General features: G+C 45.2%; 1 protein-coding gene across 1 annotated transcript in view; it reads right to left on the bottom strand.

Moving 5' to 3' along the window:
- The window catches only part of LOC140896510 (uncharacterized), a 346326-nt gene that overhangs the window by 212085 nt on the left and 107706 nt on the right, over nt 1-26535 (bottom strand). The window contains exon 3 of the mRNA XM_073308434.2: nt 21551-21679. Coding sequence (XP_073164535.2) covers nt 21551-21679 — 129 coding nt within the window. The remainder of the gene's footprint in view (nt 1-21550; nt 21680-26535) is intronic.

Here is a 26535-nt window from a genome sequence, read left to right as displayed (position 1 = left end):
GAGGGACGCAGTTAGCAGTATGGAGAAATGAGGGAGAAGACAAAGAAAAATCAGACTATTTCCCCCTTCCTGATAGAAAAAAAAGTCTTTCTTGGTTTAGGGATGAACTTTCCTACCAAAGATGAATCCGTGCAGCTTTTAGCACACAGTGATGACATTAGTGAAGTCGCAAAAAGAAAAGGAGTACTTGTGGCACCTTAGAGACTAACCAATTTATTTGAGCATGAGCTTTCGTGAGCTACAGCTCACTTCATCGGATGCATACCGTGGAAACTGCAGCAGACTGTATATACACACAGAGAACATGAAACAATACCTCCTCCCACCCCACTGTCCTGCTGGTAATAGCTTATCTAAAGTGATCATCAAGTTGGGCCATTTCCAGCACAAATCCAGGTTTTCTCACGCTCCACCCTAACAAAGAAAATAACAGAACACCACTAGCCGTCACCTTCAGCCCCCAACTAAAACCCCTCCAACGCATTATTAAGGATCTACAACCTATCCTAAAGGATGACCCAACACTCTCACAAATCTTGGGAGACAGGCCAGTCCTTGCCTACAGACAGCCCCGCAACCTGAAGCAAATACTCACCAACAACCACCTACCACACAACAGAACCACTAACCCAGGAACTTATCCTTGCAACAAAGCCCGTTGCCAACTGTGCCCACATATCTATTCAGAGGACACCATCACAGGGCCTAATAACATCAGCCACAGTATCAGAGGCTCGTTCACCTGCACATCCACCAATGTGATATATGCCATCATGTGCCAGCAATGCCCCTCTGCCATTTACATTGGTCAAATTGGACAGTCTCTACGTAAAAGAATAAATGGACACAAATCAGATGTCAAGAATTATAACATTCATAAACCAGTCGGAGAACACTTCAATGTCTCTGGTCACGCAATCACAGACATGAAGGTCGCTATCTTAAAACAAAAAAACTTCAAATCCAGACTTCAGAGAGAAACTGCTGAATTGGAATTCATTTGCAAATTGGATACTATTAATTTAGGCTTAAATAGAGACTGGGAGTGGCTAAATCATTATGCAAGGTAGCCTATTTCCCCTTGTTTTTTCCTACCCCCCCCCCGACGTTCTGGTTAAACTTGGAGAGTGGTCAGTTTGGATGAGCTATTGCCAGCAGGAGAGTGAGTTTGTGTGTGTGTGTGTCCCCCCAGGAAAAAAAAAAGGGGGGTGGTGAGAAAGCCTGGATTTGTGCTGGACATGGCCCACCTTGATTACCATGCACATTGTAGGGAGAGTGGTCACTTTGGATGAGCTATTACCAGCAGGAGAGTGAGTTTGTGTGTGTATAGGGGTGGGGGGGCTGAGAAAACCTGGATTTGTGCTGGAAATGGCCCAACTTGATTATCATGCACATTGTAGGGAGAGTGGTCACTTTGGATGAGCTATTACCAGCAGGATAGTGAGTTTGTGTGTGTGTTTTTTGGAGGGGGGGTGAGAGAACCTGGATTTGTGCAGGAAATGGCCCAACTTGATTATCATGCACATTGTGTAGAGAGTTGTCACTTTGGATGGGCTATTACCAGCAGGAGAGTGAGTTTGTGTGTGGGGGGGTGGAGGGTGAGAAAACCTGGATTTGTGCTGGAAATGGCCCAACTTGATGATCACTTTAGATAAGCTATTACCAGCAGGACAGTGGGGTGGGAGGAGGTATTGTTTCATGTTCTCTGTGTGTATATACAGTCTGCTGCAGTTTCCACGGTATGCATCCGATGAAGTGAGCTGTAGCTCATGAAAGCTCATGCTCAAATAAATTGGTTAGTCTCTAAGGTGCCACAAGTACTCCTTTTCTTTTTGCGAATACAGACTAACACGGCTGCTACTCAAACTTGTGATTAGTGAAGTCCAGGCACCAGTAACACAGCTGTGTGGCACGTCTCTTCTGGAGATAGCCATTGCTCTCTCTGATGAAGCTGCTGCCACAGCTCTGCTCACAACATGAGAATCTAATCCTGGAGTTTTTCATCTGTATTGTTCCTGAGGCTCATAGAGGGTGGGGGTGGGGGCTTGTAGCTAGTCCCAGACCATTCAGGCCATCGTAAATTGGGACCCAGACTGTGAATTTAGTTTTAGTGAGAATAGGGAGCCAGTAGTTTCTGAAGCACAAGGGTGGTGTGTTAAACACGGTTGATGTATCTGCGTCAGCTTTTGCTGCTTATGAGATGCATCTGTGAGATATGAATTAACTCTCAGGAACTTAATCAGCCCCTCCCCCCATATCCAAATAGCACTATCACTACATCACTTCAATGTACAACTCCTAAGCGCTTAACTAACCCAGGTTATGCCAAAAAGCAGCAAGAAATTTCTTCTCAAGCCTTGTCTTCACAAAGAAATTTTAGAAATAAAATTCCTACAGGTGTAATCAGCAGTTCAGCTGCTCTAGAGGTCGCACCTCTCTGGGGAACCCTACCACAGTCCAGACCCCTGCAACTTCCGGTGTTTTCATCACTCTGTCAATTTAACCTCACCTGAACTAGCGGCAGCTCCCCCCTAAGCTCCTGGTGTAGTCATGGCCCAAGTTTATTCCAGAGTCGCTGCCCTCAACCTATGGCTGTGTATTGTGTGTTTACTTCTCAGAGCACCAGCACCCCGGTGAGACTGGCAGGAGCGTGTAAGCCTCCGGGCACAGTGCTGACTAACCAATTGTGCAAAGCAACTGGTAGAGTTTGCCCCACAACAGGATCTTTTCCCCCTCAGTTATCAGCACTTGTTGGGGTGGGGAAACAAGAATCCAAGTAAAATCCAGACAATGTTCAACACTACAGATTTAAGGTTAGTCACATTTCAGGCCCCTGAGGTCCTCACGGGAACACAGATTCATTTTTATTGGAGCATTACTATACAACCAGAGCATGGCGCATGCCCAGGCCAAGCAGGCAGTAACCCTCTTTCACCAGAAATCAGCATGTCAGTGTAAGTGACCCTATGGATAGGGAGGAGGAAAGGGAGGTAAGAAATACTTAGAAAAGCAACCCGTGTTTTCATAGGTGCCGACTTACTCAGATCCCGGGAGGTGCTTGACCCCTGCTCCGCCCCAGACACCACCCCCGCTCCACCCCTTCCTACAAGCCCTCACTCCCACCCTGCCCCTTCCCACCCCCACCCCAACCCAGGCCCCGTCCCCACTCCACCCCTTTCTCCAACCCCCACCCCAGCTTCACCTCTTCCCATCCCCCCGACCCCCACCTCTTCCTGTCCCTCCCTCTGCCCCCGCTCCTCCTCCACATGGTGGAATAGCTGATCATGGTGAGCGGGAGGCGCTGGGAGGGAGGGAGGGAGAGGAGCCGATCAGTGGGGCTGTCGGCGGGCAAGAGGCGGAAGTGCTGACCTGCGGGGCTGCCAGTGGGTGCTGAGCATCCTCTATTTTTTTCCATGGGTGCTCCAGCCTCAGAGCACCTCTAGAGTTGGAGCCTAGGCATGTTTTAAATTCCAATATCCTGTGAAGGCACAAGGCTGATCTAGAGCAAGGATAAGCATCTCATCCCTCCTCTTTTGGTAAATGACTTCAGGTATGCGCTAGAGCCCCGTCTCTGTCCCTCCCCGCCCAAACACAGCTTCAAGTATTCAGACCCCACCTCCTCCCTCTCTTTGGTATTTTGGTACATACAATGTCGTGGACTCCTTGGTACCTGTGCCTCTCAGATATAGTTTTGGGTAGGTACACTTACATGATATTCCATGGAGTGGCCTCACTGTTTCTTAGTATTCCAAAAACTGAAACATCCTGTGGTTTATTGATCCACATAACCACACTCTGGCACTGATGTTTATGCATTGATACATTCTTCCCAACTAGTGCATCAAAACTGGAAGTGAGTGACACCTCGGTCTCCAGTTGGCTGGGTTTAAGTACCGCACAGTGAAAGTGCCCTCACATCCACCAGGAACAGCTTCCCTTTCAACTGTAACTGGCCTTAAATTACCAGTTCGATCCTACAGCTGCTGAACAGGCCAAGAATCATAGCTTCACACAACAGATGCTTCCATCCTCCCTAAGCTGAACACAGCAAAGCAGGTAATCAGGTTCTTCCTCCAGGGAATCCACAGTCTAATGCAAGAAGAAAAGGGAATTATCACTACTGAGCTGCTGCTGCAAGAACAAAGCTCATGCTGTAATCTCCACAGGTTACTCCACAAATATGGATTTGTAAATACCCCTAAACATATCACTTGAGAATACTGTGAACCCCCACCAAGAGTATTCTAGAGCAGGCCCAGGAATCAGAACAAATGAAAACAAGGGGATTCTTGAAGAGTTTGGATGGTTAGGAAACTGCATTTTGGGTTAACAATTTTCCCTTTAACTCTGAGAAGTGATCAATAAAAATAAAGTCTCATCCCTATGTCCTAGTCAGTGGATCAAAGGATTAGAATACTCTTTCATGAGGAGACCAAGAAAGGCTACTCCAGTCCTGGAAGTGGATTGCTAGTTAGCCAGGTACACATCCCAGCTCATTCACCATTACACATACATACTATGGTTCCCCTGAGGACAGGCTTTGGTTACTTTAACAGTTTCCTTTTCTTACAGAAATGCTTCCCCCATCCCGCCCTAAACATAGCCTGAATCACATGTTCTTTCGGGCCCCTCGGTTCAGACGACTGACATTAAAATAAGGAGACTACTATCACATCCTCACCTGGCCCCTCCTTCCTCCTCTCCCTAGTATGGTCACAATCTCAAACAGAGATTACTGCTTCCTCCCTACATACACACCAATCACACAGACGTTACCAGCTGCCTCCGTCTATTAAAAATGTCATGTTTCCATTACAACCTCCCACTCCTATGTCATAGAATCATAGAATCTCAGGGCTGGAAGGGACCTCAGGAGGTCATCTAGTCCCACCACCTGCTCAAAGCAGGACCAATGCCAACTAAATCAACTAAATGTCAAGGATCTCATGCTCATAGTAAGCACATTCAACCCTCCAAACCACCACCAAACCCTGCCCCACCTACACTATACCTTTGGGAGAATCACATACTTTCCCACTCCCTGTGTCCAGGTAATGTAGGACATAAATTACAGCCTACCACACTCCCTACACTTATACATATGGCTCTCTCAGCCTGGACACACCTGGGGTCTGCCCTAAAAGAGCCTAGATGCAGCCTATTTCACAGGGGCAGTGTTGCCATGATCTCATGATTTTATCACAACCCTTGAATATTTGGTGGTTTTGTTAAAACCTCAGGCCCTGGAGACATGCAGTAATGTGAGAATATCAGCTTCCGTTTGAAAACATAATTTTCTAGGCTTCCTGGTTGCAAAGGAAAGCTTTAAAACATTAACCTTAAGGCTCAAACCCCAGGCACAAAACAAAAAGATCTACAAGGTATTTTTAATATCTCGTGATTTTTGAGAACTTGAGGTTGGAAATACTGTAGAGAGGGAGTTTTCCAAATCTGATTATTACTTCTTTTAACATAGTCAGGGAAGAGTACAACCTGTACAAAGCCAGAATCTTAGCAGGCTGGCTCCTTACTCTGGTAGGGTGTTTTACCAGCTGTGACATTACAGAAAGATAAACAGTGCGATTCCCAATGCAGCCAGACACCTCAAGCGCTAACAAGCAGAAAATAACAGACTGGAAGCAGAAAACAGTACGCCAGTCCTGCCTCACTTTGGGGTGTGTATGGAGGTGTGCAACGGTCCTGTCCCCTGATCATTTGGATATGTGCATGTAAAGTTCCTCTCCCCACCCCACACCCCAGCTTGAAAAGAAGCTAACACAAGCACATCTGGCAATAACCTGGAGTCCTCAGATCCCCAGATAGAGAGGTTACTTACTTGTATAGTAACTGGCGTTCTCGGAGATGTGTGGTCCCTACCTGTATTCCGCTATGGGTATGCGTGCATGCGCTCCATGCACCTGAGACAGGAAGATTTTTGCTAGCAGTGTCTGTTGATCAGTGCCTGTGCCCTTCCTCTCCTCAAGCTCCAAACCAAGGGTATAAGGGACAGCATGAACCTACCATCATCTCCAGTTCCTTTGCTACGATGAATCTTGAGTAAAGATGCGAAGGAGAGGGGAAGGAGGGTGGACAGTGGAATACAGATAGTGACCATACATCTCAAAGAACTCCAGTTACCATACAGCTAAGTAACCTTTATTCTTCAAGTGCTGGCCCCTACCTGTATTCCTCTTTCTACTGGGGAGAAGGGTGCAAAGACTTGTGTGGTGTTGATGAGTAAGGGACTACTGAGACAAAGGATGCATCAATTCCAGAGGCTTGCACTAGGGCAGGGGTCGGCAATCTATGGCACGCGTGCCAAAGGCGGCATGCAAGCCGATTTTTAATGGCAGGCTCCTGCCTGCCGGCCCCGTTCAGCCTGCTGCCAAACCCAGGCCGGGACCTCGGCAGGCAGCAGCATGCCATTAAAAATCCTGCCCACCCCCACCCCGCAGGGGCAGGGTGAAGAAGCTTGGTCCTACTGGCTGCTGCTATAGGGCAGGCAAGGTCTCCCCTTCCCCCAGTGTGCTGGGTTCCTGCCCCTCCTCCTCTCCCTCCCTGCTGCCGATCAGCTGATGGCCCTTGCGGTGGAGGGGGAGAAGCAGAGCCGCAGAGCGCTGGCTGGGGAGGAGGCGGAGAAGAGGTGAGGATGGGGCCGAGGTGAGGATGGGGCCTTGGAGGTGGGGATGGACTCAGGGTTATCCTCTCCAGCCCCCTGCCGTGAGCTGCTTTGGGCAGGGGACTCGGAGCACCCCCCTCACCCTAGCCCACACCCCCAGCCTCCTGCCCTGACCCCTGCACCCCCGCATGACCCCAGCCTTTACTCCAGCACCCCCCACACATACCCAGCCCCCGCACACCCCACGACTCTTGCACCCCCCACATTCTCACCCCCACCCTGAGTACCAACTGGGAGCTCCTGCACCCCTCCCCCACATTCCTACCTGCACCCCTCACACCAAATGGGAGCTGCCCAGGTAAGCACTCCACACCCAAACCTCCTACCCCAACCCTGAGCCCCCCTTTCATTCTAGCTCCTGGCCAGACTCTGCACCCCAACCCCCAGCCTGCTCTTTCACCCCCAGCCCTGTGCTCAGTGCACTCCCACCCTCAGCTCAGTGCAGAGAGAGCGAGGAAGAGAAGGGCCAGAACCAGGGAGAAGGTAGGTACCCGCTCTATGTGGGCGGGGCCGGGATCCTAGACTGGCCGCAGGATGAGTGGCAGCTCCCAGCCCCAGCTCACCTCTGCCACCCTCGGCCTGAGCAGGAAGTCGCCGCTTGCTTCTCAGCCCTCCCAGGCTTCCCGCGCAAACAGCTGATTCGCGGGAAACCTGAGGGGGAGAAGCCGAGCGGGGCGGCGCGTTCAGGGGAGGAAGCGGAGCGGAGGTGAGCTGGGGCTGGGTAGGGAGCTGCCATTGGGGGCTCTGCACTCACCAAATTCTCCCCGTGGGGGCTCCAGCCCCAGAGCACCCAGGGAGTCGGTGCCTAAGGCACCACTTTTGATGTGATCAGTGGGGGAGCAGCCGCTCCCCCTGCTCCCCCCCAGCGACGCTCACCTGCTCCTAGGAGCCAGAGGGACCTGCCGGATGCTTCCTGGGAGCTGCCCCAGGTAAGCACTGCCGGGACTCCCCACCTCGCCCCCCCGGCAGGTGCCTCAGGCTCTTAGGGGCAGGGCACAGTGGGCACCCACTACGGTGGCCCACAAGACCCTCCTGCCCAGTTCTGGGGGCAGTCAGGAGTTCCAGGGGGGCATCAAGGAACGCGGGGGGTTGGATGGGGCAGGAGTCCCGGGGGGGTGGGGGCGGTCCACAACCCCCTCGTGGGGTGAGGAGGGAACCGGTTGTTAAGATTTTGGCAGCTCATCACTGAGGATAAGGCATGAGCAAACTGACATTCATGGTGTGAAGCAAACCTGCCGCAAACCAGGGCTGCTCGCTCAGCTGCCCTCCCGCAGAGCTGTGGTGAGTCACCACTCAGGCATGCAACAATCCAGCTGCACTACCTGACCCTTCCTGCCTTCAGGCAAGCAGTGTGCAGCCTGGGTCAGATGACCCCCAGGATCAGGTATTTCCGCAACTCTGCCAGAGCTGCCGATCAGTCTGTGCAACAGCACTGCCTGGCCAGGAACCCTCTTGCTGTCTCACAGTGTGTCAGACTCTCTCACCTCCCAGCCTGCTCCTGATCCAGTTCCTGTTCCTGCCCCAGCCTTGCCTAAGCCCTGTTCCAGTCTTGTCCTTGCACTACTCTGACTTTGCTCCGATACTGACCTGCTCCAGCCTTGCCTCTGCCTCCTGACCCCCTCGGACCCTGACCACCCAGCTTCAAATTTTGGCCTGTGTCTGAACTCCAGCTATGGTACTGATTTGGTTTGTTCACAGCCTTTGACCTCTAGGCTGCACCTGGGCTCCAACTAAGGTGCTGTTTTGGCTTGTCTACAGACTCTGATCTTGGGCCTGCCCCCAGCCTGTCCCTCTGCCTAGTCCTGACCCTACATCCAGCTTCAACCACCAGTGTGACTACTAGGCCTGACTATCAGGAGGCAGCATCTGACACATGGGCTCTTTCTGAGCTGATTGATCAAATTGGTCATCCGTTGGAATCTGTCCAGAGGTAGGTAAGCTCTGGCCCTGACAGAGTCTAGAGCTGCTCTGATAAATTGGAACTAAAATGCACTTTTCTGTGTTCACGCACATTCCCAGTGATGCTAGATGACTGGGCAGAGATGAGGCTGATGTCAGTAGCTCCTGATGAGATTTCCCTGTCAATAGCTAATTGTCTAGATAAGGAAAGACTGTCAAGCGGTGTAATTAGAAACGTAGAGCCACTACTGATAGCACCTTTGTAAATACTCTAGACACCGTCGCTAGGCCAAAGGAGAGCGCCCTGTATTGATAATGGATTTGATCTACAGTGAACATCAGGAATATCTTGTGAGAGGGGTGGATGTCTATATGAAAACAGGCATCCTTCATATCAAGAGCTGTGAACCAGTCATCGCTGCTTAGGGGCAGAAAGATCGATGCCAGGGTTCCCATCCTGAATCTCAACCTGGATAAAGACACTTAGTTACTGGGAGGTCTAAAATTGGTCTCTTTTTTTTGGGGATGTGAAAATATTTGGAACAAAATCCCATTCCGGATGGGGCTCTATGGCTCCCCACTGAAGTAGGGAGTCTACTCTCTGAACTAGTATCTCTTGATAGTGGTCCTTGAAAAGGACTGGGGAAGAAGGTTTTGGAGGGGGAGGGGAAAGGAACTCTATGGCATATCTGAAACGAATGATGTAAAGAACCCATTTGTCCGTTATCCACCATGCAGGGGAAAAATTCGGTAGGCAGCCACCAATTTGGATTTCTGAGGTAGGAAATCTACCTGAGTTGGTTCACAGCTCTCTGTGATCCTGTCAAAAGTATTTCTTGATGGGAGGTTGTGGTTGGAAGGAACAGTATTGCATTTGTTCCGCTGCATCCTCCGTCACTTTCATGGTGGTTCATATCCTCTTTGTGGGTAGGAGGGTTGTAATGCTGCTCTGCACTTGCATGGTTGTCTATGATACTTCCTACTTGGTGCTGGAGTGTATTTCTCCAGGAAGAGGAGGGTTGCCCTTGAATCTTTTAATTAGTGTAATGACTTATCCATCTTTAACTATATAAACCGTCCCCATCAAAGGACAAATCCTCCACTGTGGATTGAATTTCTAACCCTGAAAATGAAGCCAGGACTGCTGATGCATGATGATTAGAGACACAAGGTGGGTGAGGTAATATCTTTTATTGGACCAATTTCTGTTGGTGACAAAGACAAGCTTTCGAGCTATCCAGTCTGGCAAAGGTACTCAGAGTACTACTTATGCTAAACTATCCGTTTGACCTTGTATTTAGTGTGACACTCTGAGAACCTTTCCCAGACATGAGGAAAAGCTCTGTGTACTTCACGCACCTTGTCTCCTTAATCATCGTGTATCAGCAGCTAAATGGACAACTGGTCTGACCCACTATGGACATTCCTATGTTCTTATCAGAGGGAGACCAATAACTTACCACTGAGAAACACTAGCCTTTATAGATTATCCATAATCTCCTAACTCCCCCCACCCACCCCATGATGTCACAAAGTGGTGTATTCTATGCCATGGGGACCTCCTAAACTTATACTGGACCCCTCTCACTGCCTTACTGGGGACCATGGGACCCATGCATGCAATATCTTGAATCGGTACAGTCCCATCGAGACACACATCAGCCTTTTCCTTCCAGAGAACTTGAGCTCCTCCAGGGGCCCAGGGATGAAGAAATAGAAGAGCCAGATCAGCAGTATTGCCGGTCCTGTCAGTAAAATTGTGGAGAGCCTGAAAAGTAGTGTATTTGGCTCTACCCTTGTTTGCTCTGTATCATATACTTTCCCAATACCAAGTTGGATGATGGCATGAATCTTGGTGAGGGAACAGAGTGCATCAAAGTTGTCAGTGTACCTAATACTCATATACGCAACACCAAAGAGCACCAGAAGAGATTGGGTGCAGTGCCTTCCTTTGCACCAGTGCCAAAGCACTCAGTAACCACAGTAATTCCTGATGCTCTAGCCTTGGTACCAGAAACAGCTAATTTCAGGTCTCAGCACCAAACTCCCTTCAAGCTCCCACTGTTCCTGATTTAGGCTACGAAGTCTCTTCAAAATAGGAACAATGAAGTGACATGCCTTTTTGACAGAAGTTCCCATAGACGATATGCTCCTAACTGTAGAAGAGGAGCGATGCTCTTTTCCTTCTAAGCACTTAAAATAGCAACCGTCCTTCCAGAGTCTGAAGCCAGAGCTTCCGAAGATGGAGCCCAGGAGCTAGTGGACCCATAACTCTCAGGCACTTCGGGACTGCAGTGGAATATTCACACGTAGCAGGTATTGGAGATACGGAATTCCCTGAACAAAGAAGGCATCCGGTATGCCCATCATTTATAGTACCTGCCATCTTGCAAGAGAAGCCATGTTTAAAACCAGGAGACTCAAGTAGAGAGATTTTAAAAATATCTTATGCAAAATGTGCCAATGGACAATTAAACCCACACTAACCTAACTAACACTATTAAAATTTAGAGATTGAGAAAATGATGAGTAACGATGCAACAACCAGGAGCTCTCTCTCACACCCTCAGACAGTGAGAAGGAAATGAGAGGCAGCTGGGCTCACAGTGCTCTTCATGCTGTCAGGTCAGGAGCACAAGAACATTCAGGGCATATGCATAGCTCCAGTGGACTGCTGGCCAAAAGTATCCAACCTTGAGTGCATGAATAGTATGCACTCCAACAGTGGAAAATATAAATGGACAAGCTCTCAAAGAAGAACTTTACCAAATCCTACCCCTTCTAAAGAAGATAAAATAAAGAAAATTAGCCCTGAGTGAAGCCCTCCCATGTTCTCATGACTCACAAAAAGTCCTAGGTGGGAGAGTATACAAGAAATCCAGCAGCCTAGTAGTGAGCACAGACTGTTCTGTGTCACCCAGACCCTCAGACTGTTCCTGCAAACAAAAGGAAAAGGGCCTGCTCTTGGGCTTTCAGCATTTTAAAACTTTCTATTATAGAAACAGAAAAGTGTAGGTAAAAATAACGTGCAAATGGGATCTCCATCCAGTAGGGTTTCTTGCTGGGCATTTGCTTAAGAATTCAGCTTCAGTGCATTTTTTCCAGGCCTGCCACAAAGCAGGAATGTTTCTCTGCATTTGGCAGCCAGTAATTCATTACCCGAGTCCCTGAATTCACTCTATACTCCACAGTCTTGACATAATCAGCTAGTTTCTCCTAGGCAACACAGAAGAAGACAGTCTTCCTTCTGTGGATTATTAGTACTAACTGTTGTAGTGGTAATGCTCAAAGGCAGTGAGGCAAGCAGCTCTGCACAGGGATGGCAAACACTAGTTGACTCACCAGTAGAAGGAGTCAGCCCAGGGATAAGGGGGGTCTTGCTGTCCTAACAGGGCCCTCCAGTGGCCAAAATATAGAATCACAGGGCTGGAAGGGACCTCAAGAAGTCCTCTAGTCCAGACCTCTGACCCATAAGTATTATCTAGACAATCCCTGACAGGTGTTTGTCTAACTTGCTCTTAAAAATCTCCAATGACGGAGATTCCACAATCTCCCTGGGCAATCTATTCCAGGGCTTAACCACCTTGACAGTTAGGAAGTTTTTCCTAATGTCCAAACTAAACTGCCCTTGCTGAAATTTAAGCCCATTGCTTCTTGTCCTAACCTAGGAGATTGTTCCTTCCTAAATGAAGTACTTTTTATTTGTTTTTACTGAATTTCATCCTATTTACTTCAGGCCACTTCTCCAGTTTGCCCAGATCATTTTGAATTTTAATCCTATCCTCCAAAGCACAAGCAAACCCTCCCAGCTTGGTATCGTCCACAAACTTTATAAGTTTACTCTCTATGCCATTATCTAAATCATTGATGAAGATATTGAACAGAACCGGACCCAGAAATGGTCCCCGTGGGACCACACTCGATATGTCCTTCAAGCTTTACTGTGAACCACTGATGATTACTCTCTGGGAACAATTTTCCAACCAGTTATGCACCCACCTTATAGTAGCTCCGTCTAGGTTGTATCTCCCTAGTTTGTTTATGAGAAGGTCATGCATAACAATATCAAAAGCCTTACTAAAGTCAAGATATACCACATCTACCACTTCCCCTCCATACACAAGACTTTTTACCCTGTCAAAGAAAGCTATTAGGTTGGTTTGACATAATTTGTTCTTGACAAATCCATGCTGACTGTTACTTATCACCTTATTATCTTCTAGGTGTTTACAAATTGATTGCTTCATTATTTTTCTGGGTACAGAAGTTAAGCTGACTGGTCTTTAATTCCTGAGTGGTCCTTATTTTCCTTTTTATAGATGGGCACTATATTTGCCTTTTTCCAGTCTCTGGTATCACACCTGTCTTCCATGACATAAACGTTTCCCAATCTTTACTCAAAATAAAGCATGGCAGCACACCTGCAGCAAGCCCCCAGAATCACCAGAGATTCTGTTCTCCCACCCATCTGAGGATTCCAAAGGCTGGGTGGCTTCTATTAGTCCAGCAAAGGAAATGTCACCCAGTCTCAGTCTATCTCGGAGCTGAGGACACTAGCAGGTGTGGCTCTTTCCTCAGTCATTTCCACACACAGAGAATTCCCCTCCTTCCCCTTCCAGCACTGAGGGCTCTTATATAGAGTGGGAGGAAGAGGAGGGCCTTCCCTTCTCAACAACTGCCTCTGTCCCTGTGAGTGTCTCTACAGTAATGACAGTCAGCTGTTCCCTGCCAGCCCAGGGACAAGGTCTAGATACCCTGTCACTCGCCTTGATCAGGATCAAGATCCCATTATGCTACATGCTGTACAAAACACACAAAAAGACAGTCCCGACCATGGAGAGGTTATAATCCAAATAGGTTTTTATGATTCTTAAAATCAGTGGAAAACTAGACAAGTCCTTATCTCAAGTGGTTACTTAGTCATATTATAACAGCATACATAAGCACTGCAGTATAAAGGCACTGACTTCATCTCCAGTAAACAGTAAATCCTGGTTTGGTGGGAAGAAAGAATGAGCTGAGATTTTGCAGCCGAACTGACAACTTGCACATCATTTTCTGACATACAATTACAGAGGTGGGTTCAGTCCTTTGCTGCAGACAGACATGGTTACAGCCAGCAATTTCTATGGATTGCTAAAGATTTTAAAAAACAAAAAACGAATCTCTAGACTACGGACGTTCTCAGTTGGGAAATATATAATTTTGTAAAAAGAGTACTCCTTTAATTCATCTAATTCCTCTTAATATTTTGAAGAAAACAAGTTTTATAATGGCCCTGAAGTTAAAATCTGTCACCTACTTATCTCGCATAGAATTTTGTTTTCATATAATTTTTTCCAACAAAGGCAGTATCATATTGAGTCTCTGAAGTGCATAATAATCTGTCAAGCGTTTTTAAGTGCCTTTTTTTGCCTATTTCAAATGGCACTGGCCTAAGACTTAGTTAAGATATCTGTGCAAATGTTCTTTTTCTAATGAATAAAAATTGTTTACTAAATGATTAAGCCTTTTCTGGCTTATCAACAGTGTATTTAAACCTTTTTCACAAGAGCACCCTTCGCCTTTCACAGCACTGTTCAGACTTCTAACTCCTATTCTGCTAACAATGAGGCACAGAAAATACACTGAATGAACAGAATATGGGTGTCAGTTATCTAAGTTCAACATCATCCTGCCTGTAGTGTTACAAGGAATTATTTTTGCCACCTGTGGTGTGTGACTGTCCCTGTACCCCAACAGCTTCTGCTCCCAAGCATTTTACTAATACACCCCTGCAGAAAAGCAGCATGCTCTTAACACTATAGCAATGCCACGGATACTGGCACAAAAGCACAGTAATATTTAGTAGGAAATACCCCATGGTAAGTATATAAAGGCTGGCTAATATTGTTACCTAGTGAGAAACAGTAACAATACTATATATATATTTTTATATACTTACCATGGGGTATTTAGTGCTAAATATTACTGTACTTTGTGCCAGTATCCATGGACCCACTGTGAACCTGGGATCTTCCTTGCATTGAAAATATGTACCAGCTTGAAAAAAAGGGAAATATACAAAAATCTTTATTAAAATTACATTAACAGCCTGATTTCCACCCACAAAAGCCACAATATTCATAGTAAGGTTGCAACTTTGTCCTTAAAATTTTTCTTCCTGAGGCTTGGCATGTCAGTATACCAAAGACAAATTCAGTTTGTCCACTGTTCCTCAGTGCCTGACTAAGGACTGTCTGAACAGCACATAACCGACAGCTGAATGTAAGTGACAGTCTTAGTTCTTATTTCTTGGCACTTGTGGGTTTCAGTCAGACCTTTACCATCATTTGAATGCGATTTTTGTATTTAATTTCACAAGGGTTTCCTTTTTTGCCAGTTCTGCAGTCTAAGATTACTGCTTTTCCCACACTCTCTTTCTGAGGCTATGGCCTTTGGCAAAGAGAATGACAGGGAAAATATTTATAAGCCATAGACCTGTCATAAACTCCATCCAGGCAAAGGATTGGTAGTAATGCACCACTGCCAGAGTTACAGATATCACTAAAGAGCTTCAGGAATTTTCATTTTTAATAAATTTCTCATCAACCAATTTCCCAGACCAACTAATCGAGCTGTCTAAGTCTGCTGGATGTCAGTAAGGCCACACATTGCTTTTCAGCCAGAGAGCAGAACCCATTATGAATAATGCTAGAGTATACGTGAAAGAGATTGTCCTTTCTACAACTTACGGCCTGGAGGCTTCATTATTTCATTGGCCATAATTCAATTTGCCCCTTCTTAAAAGATCTGCTTCTGTGACCCATTCCCCACCCCTGAAAACATGCTCAGCTAATAATTTCCGATTAATGCAATCAATTACTAACCTCTCCCTCAACCCTTACTATTCCCTGATTGGGTCAGAGAGAAAAGGAAGCTGCAACTAGCTGGGGAGGAACAGAAACGGGAGTAAAACAGCAATAAAAAGTAATTACATAAAAATGCTAACCATATTACAACTGTTAGTTTGCTTAGCCCAGTGGGCTTGAGAATTCCAAGTTTCTGCCATTGTCTGTGCTCAGGCAAACAAGAATAATAAAAACAGGGAAAGGATCTTTCAATAAGATTATTAAACCAATGCATGAAAAATAAGAGTTGTCATTACACCGCAAAGAGGGGAGACAGAGAGAGAGAAACTCAGTGAGATTTCTTTCTGTAGATTTGCCTTTGTGATCTGCAAGGTGCTGTTCTCCTGCTTATGCTCTGTTACCCTGGCAACCTACTCCTGTAAAATAAAGATTATTAAAGCGCATATGATTATTTGGCCACTGAATGAATGAGGCAGCGGTTCTGAAATTCCTTATCAGAGAAATTCAATTCTAGGACAAATTGTGTTTTTGCCGCGTCCCAACTTCCCCCTCTCTCCCACAATACCAATAAAATCATCATCACCACAGCTGTACATGATATCTTGTCACTAATTCTTTCATGCTTTTCCTTTCCCATTCCAGGTTTTATTTTAATTCCATAAAAGCAGGTGCTTTCTCCAGTTTGTGGGATTTTTTTTTTTTTGGTGGTAGGTGGCTTTTTGATTTTTGGTAACTTGAGCCCATTGTTCTTATATACACAGCTAGGAAGCCAGTCAGTGACCTGCTCCTGCCACACAGTAGTAGTTATAGGAAAGATCCAACATTCAGCCTGTGGCTGGAGGAGCCTGAGAGGCTAAGAAGTTTGGAGAGGCCATTATTGAGTGTTGCAGACTTACACAGCAGCCTCTCCCATCCATTCCCTTCCTCCTCGAGCCTATTTCCCTTTGAACTCCATGTTGCCTCTGCTCTATTTTAAAGTTCATCTGGAGAGTGGACAGTTTGGAAGCTAGTCTATGATGATTTTCGGCTAATGCCTTCCCTCCTGGGCATTTAATTGCAGGTGACAATGCTCAACTCCAAAACTATTTATTGTCCCAGAGAAAGACATCCTGCAGTCCCTTAGAGTTAAAAACATGCTGCTGCCTTTGTAAGGCTGACTTAGATAGCACATAACATTGAGCTGACAGACATCACCCTATGGCTTGTGAATCAGTCGGAAAGAATCTCTCTTAGGTCCTTTTAAGGCACCTACCACTGAGGTAATGTAAACACTGTTTTGTTACTATGGCAATTTATGCTATTTCTATACCACAAATAGATTGGATTTTTTGGGTTGTCCAAAGGTGCTTTCTTCTCTCCAGCTGCCCATAATTCTTATACGTTTGTATTCTGGTAACGCTTGGAGTCTCATTGTGCTAGGGACCATACACACAGAACAAGAATAGGAGACCTTCCCTTCCCCAAAGAACTTACAAACCAAATAAGACAAACAAAAGGTCCCATACTTTTTTCTCCTTTTACCTCTTTGTTCTGTCACAGCCTCTCACTGATAACTGTCATGGCTTCCATTAAAACCTTCCTCCAGTGTCTTACATTGCTCTGAACACCATCAGACTGGACTCAGTCCACAGTGAAGCCAAAAGTGGCTGACACAGACAGTGAAAGGAGCTCCACCTTCCCCCTAAAGAGGATTTCATCTGCCAGAGTGGGTGAGAACAGCTGATAGGAATGTTCATGGTGGGTGATGTTACTTCTGTTAAGGTGTGCACTGTAATACCCTACAAATGTGGACCAAGAAGTAATGGAGAGGTGCCTGATAACAGAGCATAGAAAGTTGACATGTACTAAACTTATGAACAGAGTCAGATTCGGGACCAAACTCATCTCCAGGCCCTTTTTTCAAATAAGAGTCTTTGTTAGTTCAACTTTGCAATATTTCTGATTTAAAAAAAAAAGAACTTGTAAGTTATTCCAAAGAAACATTCTCACACTATTTTTACTCCAAGCTTCAATCACTCGCAGAATGCAGCAGATAAACTGGAGTCCTGGGTACAGGCAGACGGCACTGCGGAAAACGTGAAGGTGTTAGTCACTCCCAGCACTGTGCAGCAGGTGTCACTACAGCCCCACTGACCTGAGGAATTTGGTAGTTGGGGGTGCACGGAGAAAACTGGACACAGAACAACTAAATGGACAATGGACTTTACATTGGTGAAGAAAAAGGCTGTGAAACATCTACACAAGAAGAGAACAAACACTGATTACATGCCAAGAAAGTCACCATCCCAAGAGATAAGAGCTGAGTTTTCACAGAAAAAGGAAGAGAAAGAAGACAGAAAGGTGCTCTGACCACAGGGAGTCATTTTACAGGCAGCATGATGAGTGGGAATCACAAGGTGGGCCAGCCTTACTCCTCTAAACAGGTTCATCTCATCATCACATCAACTTGTGCAGGCTGCACTCAACCACAGGAAAGGGGAGATTGGAAGAATAAGGACTATAAAACATGAAGTCTTTCATTTGAGAAGCCACACAAATTAACTCCAGTTACAGTCACCACGATGGAGGGGGGGAGGCACAGGACTTGTTGCTGCACTCCATCTTGCTTTATTGGGGTGTCTCTGCTCACGTAGGAACAGTGAAAACCTATCCCCTTTATGGTACTGCACCTTTTAATATCTCCTCTTTTTCCCCATGCAGTTTAATTAAAAAACAATGAATCTTTTAAGTAGCTGACTGAAATATAAAATTGCACTATTCTATCAAAAGTTTAACATCTCCACATTCTGAGAGCAGGGGAGAATGCAAAAGAGTATACTAGGTACTTGATTATACACCTTTGTTCCCTCACCAGAAGGCTGGAGACTGAGAATTAAAAATCAGGCCAAGGTAGATGCATCTCATTCACCAAGCACAAAGGATTCTGCTCCTTCAGGTAGCATTTAAAAATTTACAAGGACTCAGAAAGGAAAGGAAATTCCTTCTTTTAATGATACCAAACTCAGAATTGTTCCTGTTTTTCTTAATGGATAATAACTATGAGCCTGTGCAACTAGTAGCCTTTGTGTGCCACTATTAATGAGCAACTGAAATGCTCACTGGATGAGGCCATCTCAGATTATGAAAGGGATGACCGAATATTTCCAAAGGGAGCAGTAAAAGTCTCAGAGTAAAGTCCTGTGAATGTTCCTTTGGACTAATTTATAGGGAAGAGTGGGCCAGTGATCAGAGAAATAATAAGCCTTTGAGTTGGGAGAGCTGGGTTCCATTCCCTCTTCTACCACAGACTCCCTAGGTGATCTTTGGCAAGTCCTTAGCCTTTGTGTCTCAGTTCCCAGTTATAAAAGCATTGTTCTACCTCAGAGAGGTGTTGTGCAGATAAATACATTGATGACTGTGATGGGGCCTAGCAAGGAATGTACTACCCCATTAGGAGCCACAATAAGAACTACTTGCATATAATCAAGGAGGCTCCCTGCTGCTTTGGGGCGTTCTGAGGTAAGGGCCTTTAATCTGTTTTCCATATGCTCCTTTCATGGGGCTTCATTAAATGGAGACATACTTATGTTAATTAATGTATTTGATCTCTCATTGCCCACATCTGAACAGCAACACTTGCTGACAACCAGTTGGGATGAAGTACGGCAAGGCGTATCTGCAGTACCACACCTGGCAATGTGGGAGTGCAAAGCGTGGTTCATCACTTTACAGGGCCATACACATGATAACAGGACCTCTTGACTAGTATTTATTTTTTCTAATGTATGAAGAAATATTGTGCTAGTCTTAATTCCTAGAGTCTAATGAAACTGTATCCCTAATACTTTACTCACTACAGCACTCATTTGCTTGCAAGCAGTCCAAAATAGATTAATCACTTCCATACAGTCTTATGGCATCTGCCTGTTAAGTCATCAAGGCACCCATCTTAGCTATTCACAGCCCATTGTTTAAAAAAAGACTTGTTTAGTATTGCTTTTGTCCAGCTATCAATCCCAAATGTGTTCAGGCCATTACAGAGAGACAACGTTGTCTTGTGATTAAAACCAATCCATGTTCTATTCCTGCCTCTGCCATTGTCTCAAAGTGTGACATTGGAAATTTTATTTAATCTTTTTGCCTCCATTTCCCCATCTGTAAAATGCAGTAACTCTGCTGACCCAACTTTGGAAAGCACTTTTAGATCTTTGAGTGCAAGCTCTATAGAAGTATGAAGTCTTCCTATCATATTGTGAAGGCCTACATTCTGCTTCTCTCGGTCTACACCTATCAACTGCTGTCTTGCTAAAAGGTTTGACCAGAAGTTAATCACAGATGGCCACTCCATCTTGATGAGGACATGGCACTGTCCACCAACCTCGTCTCTCTTCACACCTTCCTATCATCAAGGCTCAGTCTGCAGGGACCCCAAAAGCATCACGTAGAGCAGTGACGCTTAGACCTCAGTGGTTCAGGAGCCAAATTTGTGATCAGTATTACCCAAAAGAGCCACAAAAGTGTAAATTCATGGTTTCATTTAATATTATATATATATAAATAAAATTCTCTCAGCAAAAGGACTGACCAAGTATTATTATTTTATCCACTACAATTGGTTAATAACATAGTAACGGCATTCTGACTGGTTAACAATTAAATGACACAGTGTTTTAATATCAGGTGCTACAAAGAGCTGTAGGAGACACATTAAAGAGCCGCTGTCTCTCGTGAGCCTCAGTCTGAGTATCACTGACTTAGAGGTTTGAGTTAGACAAGTTACCACTGATCCAATAGCTATGAGATATTGTCATCAACTTCTGGGTTAGGCTCTGTTCTATGTCAGTAACCACAGAGTTTATAGACACAGAATAATAAAAATATAGGCCCGGAAAGGACCTCGAGAGGTCATCAAATTCCAACCCCTGCACTGAGGCAGGGCCAAGTAAACCTAAATCATCCCTGACAGATGTTTGTCCAATCTGTTCTTAATCACCTCTAATGACGGATATTCCACGATCACCCCTAGAAGACTATTCCAGAAAATAACTACCCTTACAGTTAGAAAGTTTTTGCTAATATCTAAGAAGTCTCACTTGCTGCAGAGTAAGCCCATTACTTCTTGTCCCATCTTCAGTGGACAAGGAGACCAACTGATCCCTGTCCTCTTTACAACAGCCTTTAATGCATTTGAAAACTGTTATCAGGTGCCCCGAGTCTTCTTTTCCCCACACAAACATCCTCAGGTTGTTTTTTTTTTTTTTTTTTTAACTTTTCCTCATAGATCAGATTTTCTAAACCATTTCTCATTTTTGTTGCTCTCCTCTAGATTCTCTCCAGTTTGTCCACATCCTTCCTAAAGTGCAGTGTCCAGAATTGGACACAGTATTCCCGCTGAGGTCTCATGAATGCCAAGTAGAACAGGACAATTACCTCCTGAGTCTTACATACAACACTCCTCTTATTACACCCCAGAATGATATTAGCCTTTTTCACCACTCCACCACATTGCTGACTCATATTCAATTTGTGCCCCACTATAACCCCAGATCCTTTTAAGCACTGCACTGCTACCAACTAGTTAGTTATTCCCCATGTTGTAATGGTGCATTTTATTTTTCCTTCCTAAGTTAAGTACTTAGCATTTATCTTTATTGAATTTCATCTTGTTGATTTCAGACCAATTCTCCAATTTGTCAAGTCTTTTTGAATTCTAATCCTGTCCTCCAAAGTGCTTGCAATCTCCTAGCTTGGTGTCGTCTGCATTTTATATTTTAGCATGAAAAATCTGGGACAACCATATACACCCCAAAATATATGAAATGTTGAAAATAGTTAAAAGCATAAACCTTCACCCAAACCAGACCCCATTCTCATATTTTGTTACACATACAGTATGCAAAATAACCGGAGCAGGATGGGGTGAAGATTAAAAGGAAAAGTAGGTCCAGTCAAGGCACTGTAGTTAACTCAAAGACCAAGCCTAGAAAGGAAGTTTCTCATAACACACACATATACTGTAGCATTAAAAGAGAAAGAGATAAGTAGTCCCATAGGCATTGTTAGGCAGGTTTACAGAATGCTCTGCAAACAGAGGAGCACAACACACACTTTCTTTGGTACATCCATGTATAGCAAACAGTACCTGAAGCTCTGCCTCTGGCGTAGCCACCTTCCACTCAGACTCTCTCTCCAGCTCTTCCATCGTCTGAACTAAGACACTATTCTGGTCACTCAGGTCCATTATGTAGGACTGGAGAAGCCCCACCTTCATCTGTAAAGGCAAAAAGTAGCTCATCTGTAAATTATCATGAATATCTATTTGACAGTTGCATACAAATGCCCCAACCAGACCAGGGCCCTCTTGTATTAGGTGCTATATACACACATAGTATGAGACAGTCCCAGCCACAAATAGCTTACAACCTAAAGACAAGGCACAACAACAAGCGTGAGAGACAAACGAAGGGACTAGGGACAGAAGAACGAAGATAACTGTGACAGGAACACATGGTTATGCAGACTTGCTACGTGCACCAACTAGAGACTGAGTCTTTTAAAAAGAGGTGGTAATAAGAAGCAGTGATCTCTCCTGATACTCTAAAAAGAGGTTTGCACAATCATGTAATGAAGTTTGGACTGAAGTACGAGATATCCAACTTTGGACAGCGAGTATTGGGACACCTGGCGGAAACATAAAGAACTAGTATTGTTCTAGTAGCTTTGAAGAAAAGGACTCCTCTTCCAAACGGGAAATCACTAGGTATCTAAATGGGCCAGTCCCAGTCTGTAATTTAACATTTAGGAATAAACAGTGCAGAAACCAGCCTAATTAACAGCTTTGTAAACCAGTTTATGGTATGGTTAGGCTGTGTCTGCACTGGTCAAGAAAAGCTTGATAGAAACCTAACAGGATGTACTATGGTGAAACACTGTGCTCACTATAGTTTTTCTAAGGCACCGTAGCAGTGCTGTCAACCTGGTCTGGCTTTGGGCTAGCTTCTGCCTCAGCTTCCCCTCATTCATGTTGGCTCGCTTGACCTTCCAGCCTGGTTTGGTTATTGCAGTGACTTGGCCCTCTGGCTACATCATTCAAGGGGAAAAAATCCAAAACACTAGAACAAGAGAGTCCAGTAAAAATGCAGGGTTTTTTGGGTGCTAATCCAGCTTTGCCTGTGCACCTCTTGGTGCCCCAGCAGCAACTACCATAGCAATTAGATTACTTACGAACTCCATAGTTCAGTACCGGGGTATGTGTACCACAGTTTAGGAAACCCTGTTACAGTGGATCTCTGAACCAGGACTTTCAAAGCAGGTGCCTTAAGATATTACGACACATCAGCAGAACCTCAGAGATAGAAGCCAGTTTAACCCTGACTGGGTAAACAAAGAGCCTTAAAAACAAACATTTGTTCTTTTGTTGCAGCTGGCTTTTGGGAAGGAGGTTGGTGTTGGAAGGCTCTGACACTGACAGGCTTTTGCTGAGAGCTTTGAGATCTGGCAGAAAGGAAAATGTTTAACATTGGCATTAGCTCAGCACACATGACCCTTGGTCATTTGGATTGCTAAGGAGGATATCCCTTAAGAGCAGAAAATGAAGCTGTGGAAAAGCTGGAGTGGGTGAAGAGGTTCTGCTTCACAGTTCATTGCAGAGGATGGTTCAGGTTTTGCAAATAAGGCAGAAACAGAGAGAGTCTGGGATGCACTGACTTATTACTAAAGTTACACATTTGTTTTTCTCTTTTAGTCTTCTTCAATTTCTCCTCTCTTAGAGTGTGACAGGGCAAGATCCTGCTCCTGTCCTGTCCTCTGTTTACACAGAGTGTTTGGAGACGTTCAAGTATTAAATACCACCATTTAGTTTACTTAAATTGAATTCCCACCACCTTTACTGATCCATCCACCACAGAATTTACAATATCAGTTCCTCCTCAGGTCTCTAGCCTGCCTCTCTCCCAGTATTTCCTTCCTGTGCAGCCCTCTACCCTCTGCACTAATGGGCTAATTACCTCTTCAGTCCTCCCCAGCCCATTCTAATCTGCCAATTAGGGAGAGTCAGGTCCACCCAGGCAAATTAATTGGTGTTTAAGTGATCAGAGTGCTGGCTTAGCAGTGGTTCAACAGCTGAGAATGTCAGATTCAGGACAAACTGCTGAGAAATAGGGCAAACTCACCCCACACTGGCGGTTAATCTATCATTAGATTATACAAAGCCAGTAACAAAAGTAAACTTCTGTCTCACCACATTGGTTAACAAGAAGTCAAAAATACAGTCTCCTTAGGCATTACAGCCCTTATTTCACCACCCAGACACTAGACTCTATGATGAGTGGTTATTGAAAACCAGTTTCATCAAACGAAGGGTTCGTCTGATCCCAAGAGACCAGCCACACATATAGTCATTGCAAAGTTCTTATATCAGGTGTGTAGCAGTGATGTTTCAGATGGCTGGCTTGTACAGTCTCTGGCAACTTCCAAAAGATTGGAAGCTCCTCAGTCCATAGATCACAATGCTCATTTTAGATGTAAGTCCACAGTCCAGAGAATCAGAGCAGAGAAGAAGCACCATGAATATGTTTACAGGGTCTTTTATACCCTCTGCCACGTGCCTGGAATTTTACTGTCCCAAACGAAAGCCCACAACACAGTTTGTGGAAAATTACTGGCACAATATGGAGTTCAGGGTCACATGCTTTTACATGGCTTACTGACTCACAGGGGCAGCCACTGGCCACTTGGAGGCTAAGGCATCGGCAGGAAGAGCCATCTGGGCGGAATGAGTTTCTTCCATGGCCCACTGTGAGAGTTAAGTGTCTTTGATGGGCCAGCAACTTGAATAGTCCACTCACAATATGCTGGCTAGACTGGATGTAAACTACTTTGTGGGTGTTACCCCAGGAACAAACACAATGGGGTGATACAGATATATAGCCAATATTCATCACTTCAGATACAAAACGATTAAACAGGATAATCATCTTTAGCGAGGTTTCAGAGTAACAGCCGTGTTAGTCTGTATTCGCAAAAAGAAAAGGAGTACTTGTGGCACCTTAGAGACTAACCAATTTATTAGAGCATAAGCTTTCGTGAGCTACAGCTCACTTCCTCAGATGCATATCGTGGAAACTGCCTTTAGCGAATAACTTTTCCATTGACACCTTACATGATATACTTGGTACAAGATTTGTTGCGATTGTCTAACAGTAGCAATATCAATGATATACATGGTCATATTTCAATCATGTAGCATCACACCCTTCAGTCAGGTTTTGACAGCTCTTGCTCTTCGCCTCCCAGCATTCTTGTCAAGTGCATCTTCCAAGCAGCCATCAACCTTGATGTCTTACTTCAGTGTCTCAAATCACATTTTTTCTAGGCCTTTGTCCTGTGACTACTAGCTTTTGTACTCTGACCAATATATCCCACATCTCATTGTTTCACATGACCCAGCCATCTCAGTTGATACTCCTTCAGCTATTCTGGGAGCACTATGATTCATACTATTTCATTGTGTAGCCTATGAGCTCTCCTCTTACCCAGCATCCACCTGAGCATTCTCATTTTGGCAGTGTGAAGTAGTTGTTCTTCTCTTTTTCTCATTAGCCAGCATTCCAACCTGTATGTCATGGCTGGCCTAAGCATGATCTCACATACTTTGCTCTTTAGTTTACTTGGCATATTTTTATTGCAGAGAATTCCTGTCAACTCCCTCCAGTTACGCAAAGAGCTCTTCATGCAGCTCCTAACACCCGCATCCACATTCCCATCATAGCTCAACACTGAAGTATTTAAACTGTTGCATGGTCTTTAACCCTGTGCCATCTAGTTTTATTGACTTCTTGTTGTCCCTCTCAATGAAGCATTGCATGTATTCCACCATTTGTCAGCTGATTCGTAAGCCATTTTCTTCTAATGCAGTCTTCCATAGTTCCCACTTATAAAATACCCGTATGAAATCTGGACTGCCTTGACGACACCACGAAGGGTTCAGTCTTGATCCGTAGGTAATATCTCCTGTTTGAAGCAAGTTGTATATTTCTTTCCATTTCTCTTTTTATCCAAATGTGCAGTACACCATTTAACTTCACAAGAAACTGCTGTTATTTGGGAAAAACTACTGTCTGGACTCCTGGCCTTTTAAGTGCCATATCCCTCTCAACAAGTGTAGGAACGATTACAGTGGTGGGGAAGCCTAAACTTTTATAAGGGCTCATCATATAAAAGTTGACATTCAGAAAACAATTCCTCATCTCCACCACAGTGATTAATTCAGACACGTGGATTATGTATTTAGCTACTTTTCTGTGTTGACTGCTTTACTGTTTTCTTCAGAGATAAAACCTGCATTTCTTCAGCCTGTTGTATAATGACAGATAACTGTTTTTTAAACTTTGTTTGTGTGGAGCAATGACCAAATCCAGTGTCTAGATATCTTAGGGTATGTCTACACTACGAAATTAGGTCGAATTTATAGAAGTCGGTTTTTTAGAAATCGGTTTTATATATTCGAGTGTGTGTGTCCCCACAGAAAATGCTCTAAGTGCATTAACTCCGCGGAGCGCTTCCACAGTACCGAGGCAAGCGTCGACTTCCGGAGCGTTGCACTGTGGGTAGCTATCCCACAGTTCCCGCAGTCTCCTCTGCCCACTGGAATTCTGGGTTGAGATCCCAATGCCTGAGGGGGCTAAAACATTGTCGCGGGTGGTTCTGGGTACGTGTCGTCAGGCCCCCGTTCCCTCCCTCCCTCCGTGAAAGCAAGGGCAGACAATCATTTCGTGCCTTTTTTCATGAGTTACCTGTGCAGACGCCATACCACGGCAAGCATGGAGCCAGCTCAGGTAACCGTCACCCTATGTCTCCTGGGTGCTGGCAGACGCGGTACGGCTTTGCTGCACAGTAGCAGCAACCCATTGCCTTCTGGCAGCAGACGGTGCAATACGATTGGTAGTCGTCCTCGTCGTGTCCGAGGTGCTCCTGGCCACGTCGGCTGGGAGCGCCTGGGCAGACATGGGCGCAGGGACTAAATTTGGAGTGACTTGACCAGGTCATTCTCTTTAGTCCTGCAGTCCTATTCAACCGTCTTATGGTGAGCGGGTAGGCGATACGGACTGCTAGCAGTCGTACTGTACC

Source organism: Lepidochelys kempii, chromosome 12 (assembly GCF_965140285.1).
Source record: "Lepidochelys kempii isolate rLepKem1 chromosome 12, rLepKem1.hap1, whole genome shotgun sequence".
Classification (NCBI taxonomy): Eukaryota; Metazoa; Chordata; order Testudines; family Cheloniidae; genus Lepidochelys; species Lepidochelys kempii.
The sequence above is the reverse complement of the archived record's forward strand: the minus strand, read 5'-3'. Positions and strand labels throughout refer to the sequence as shown.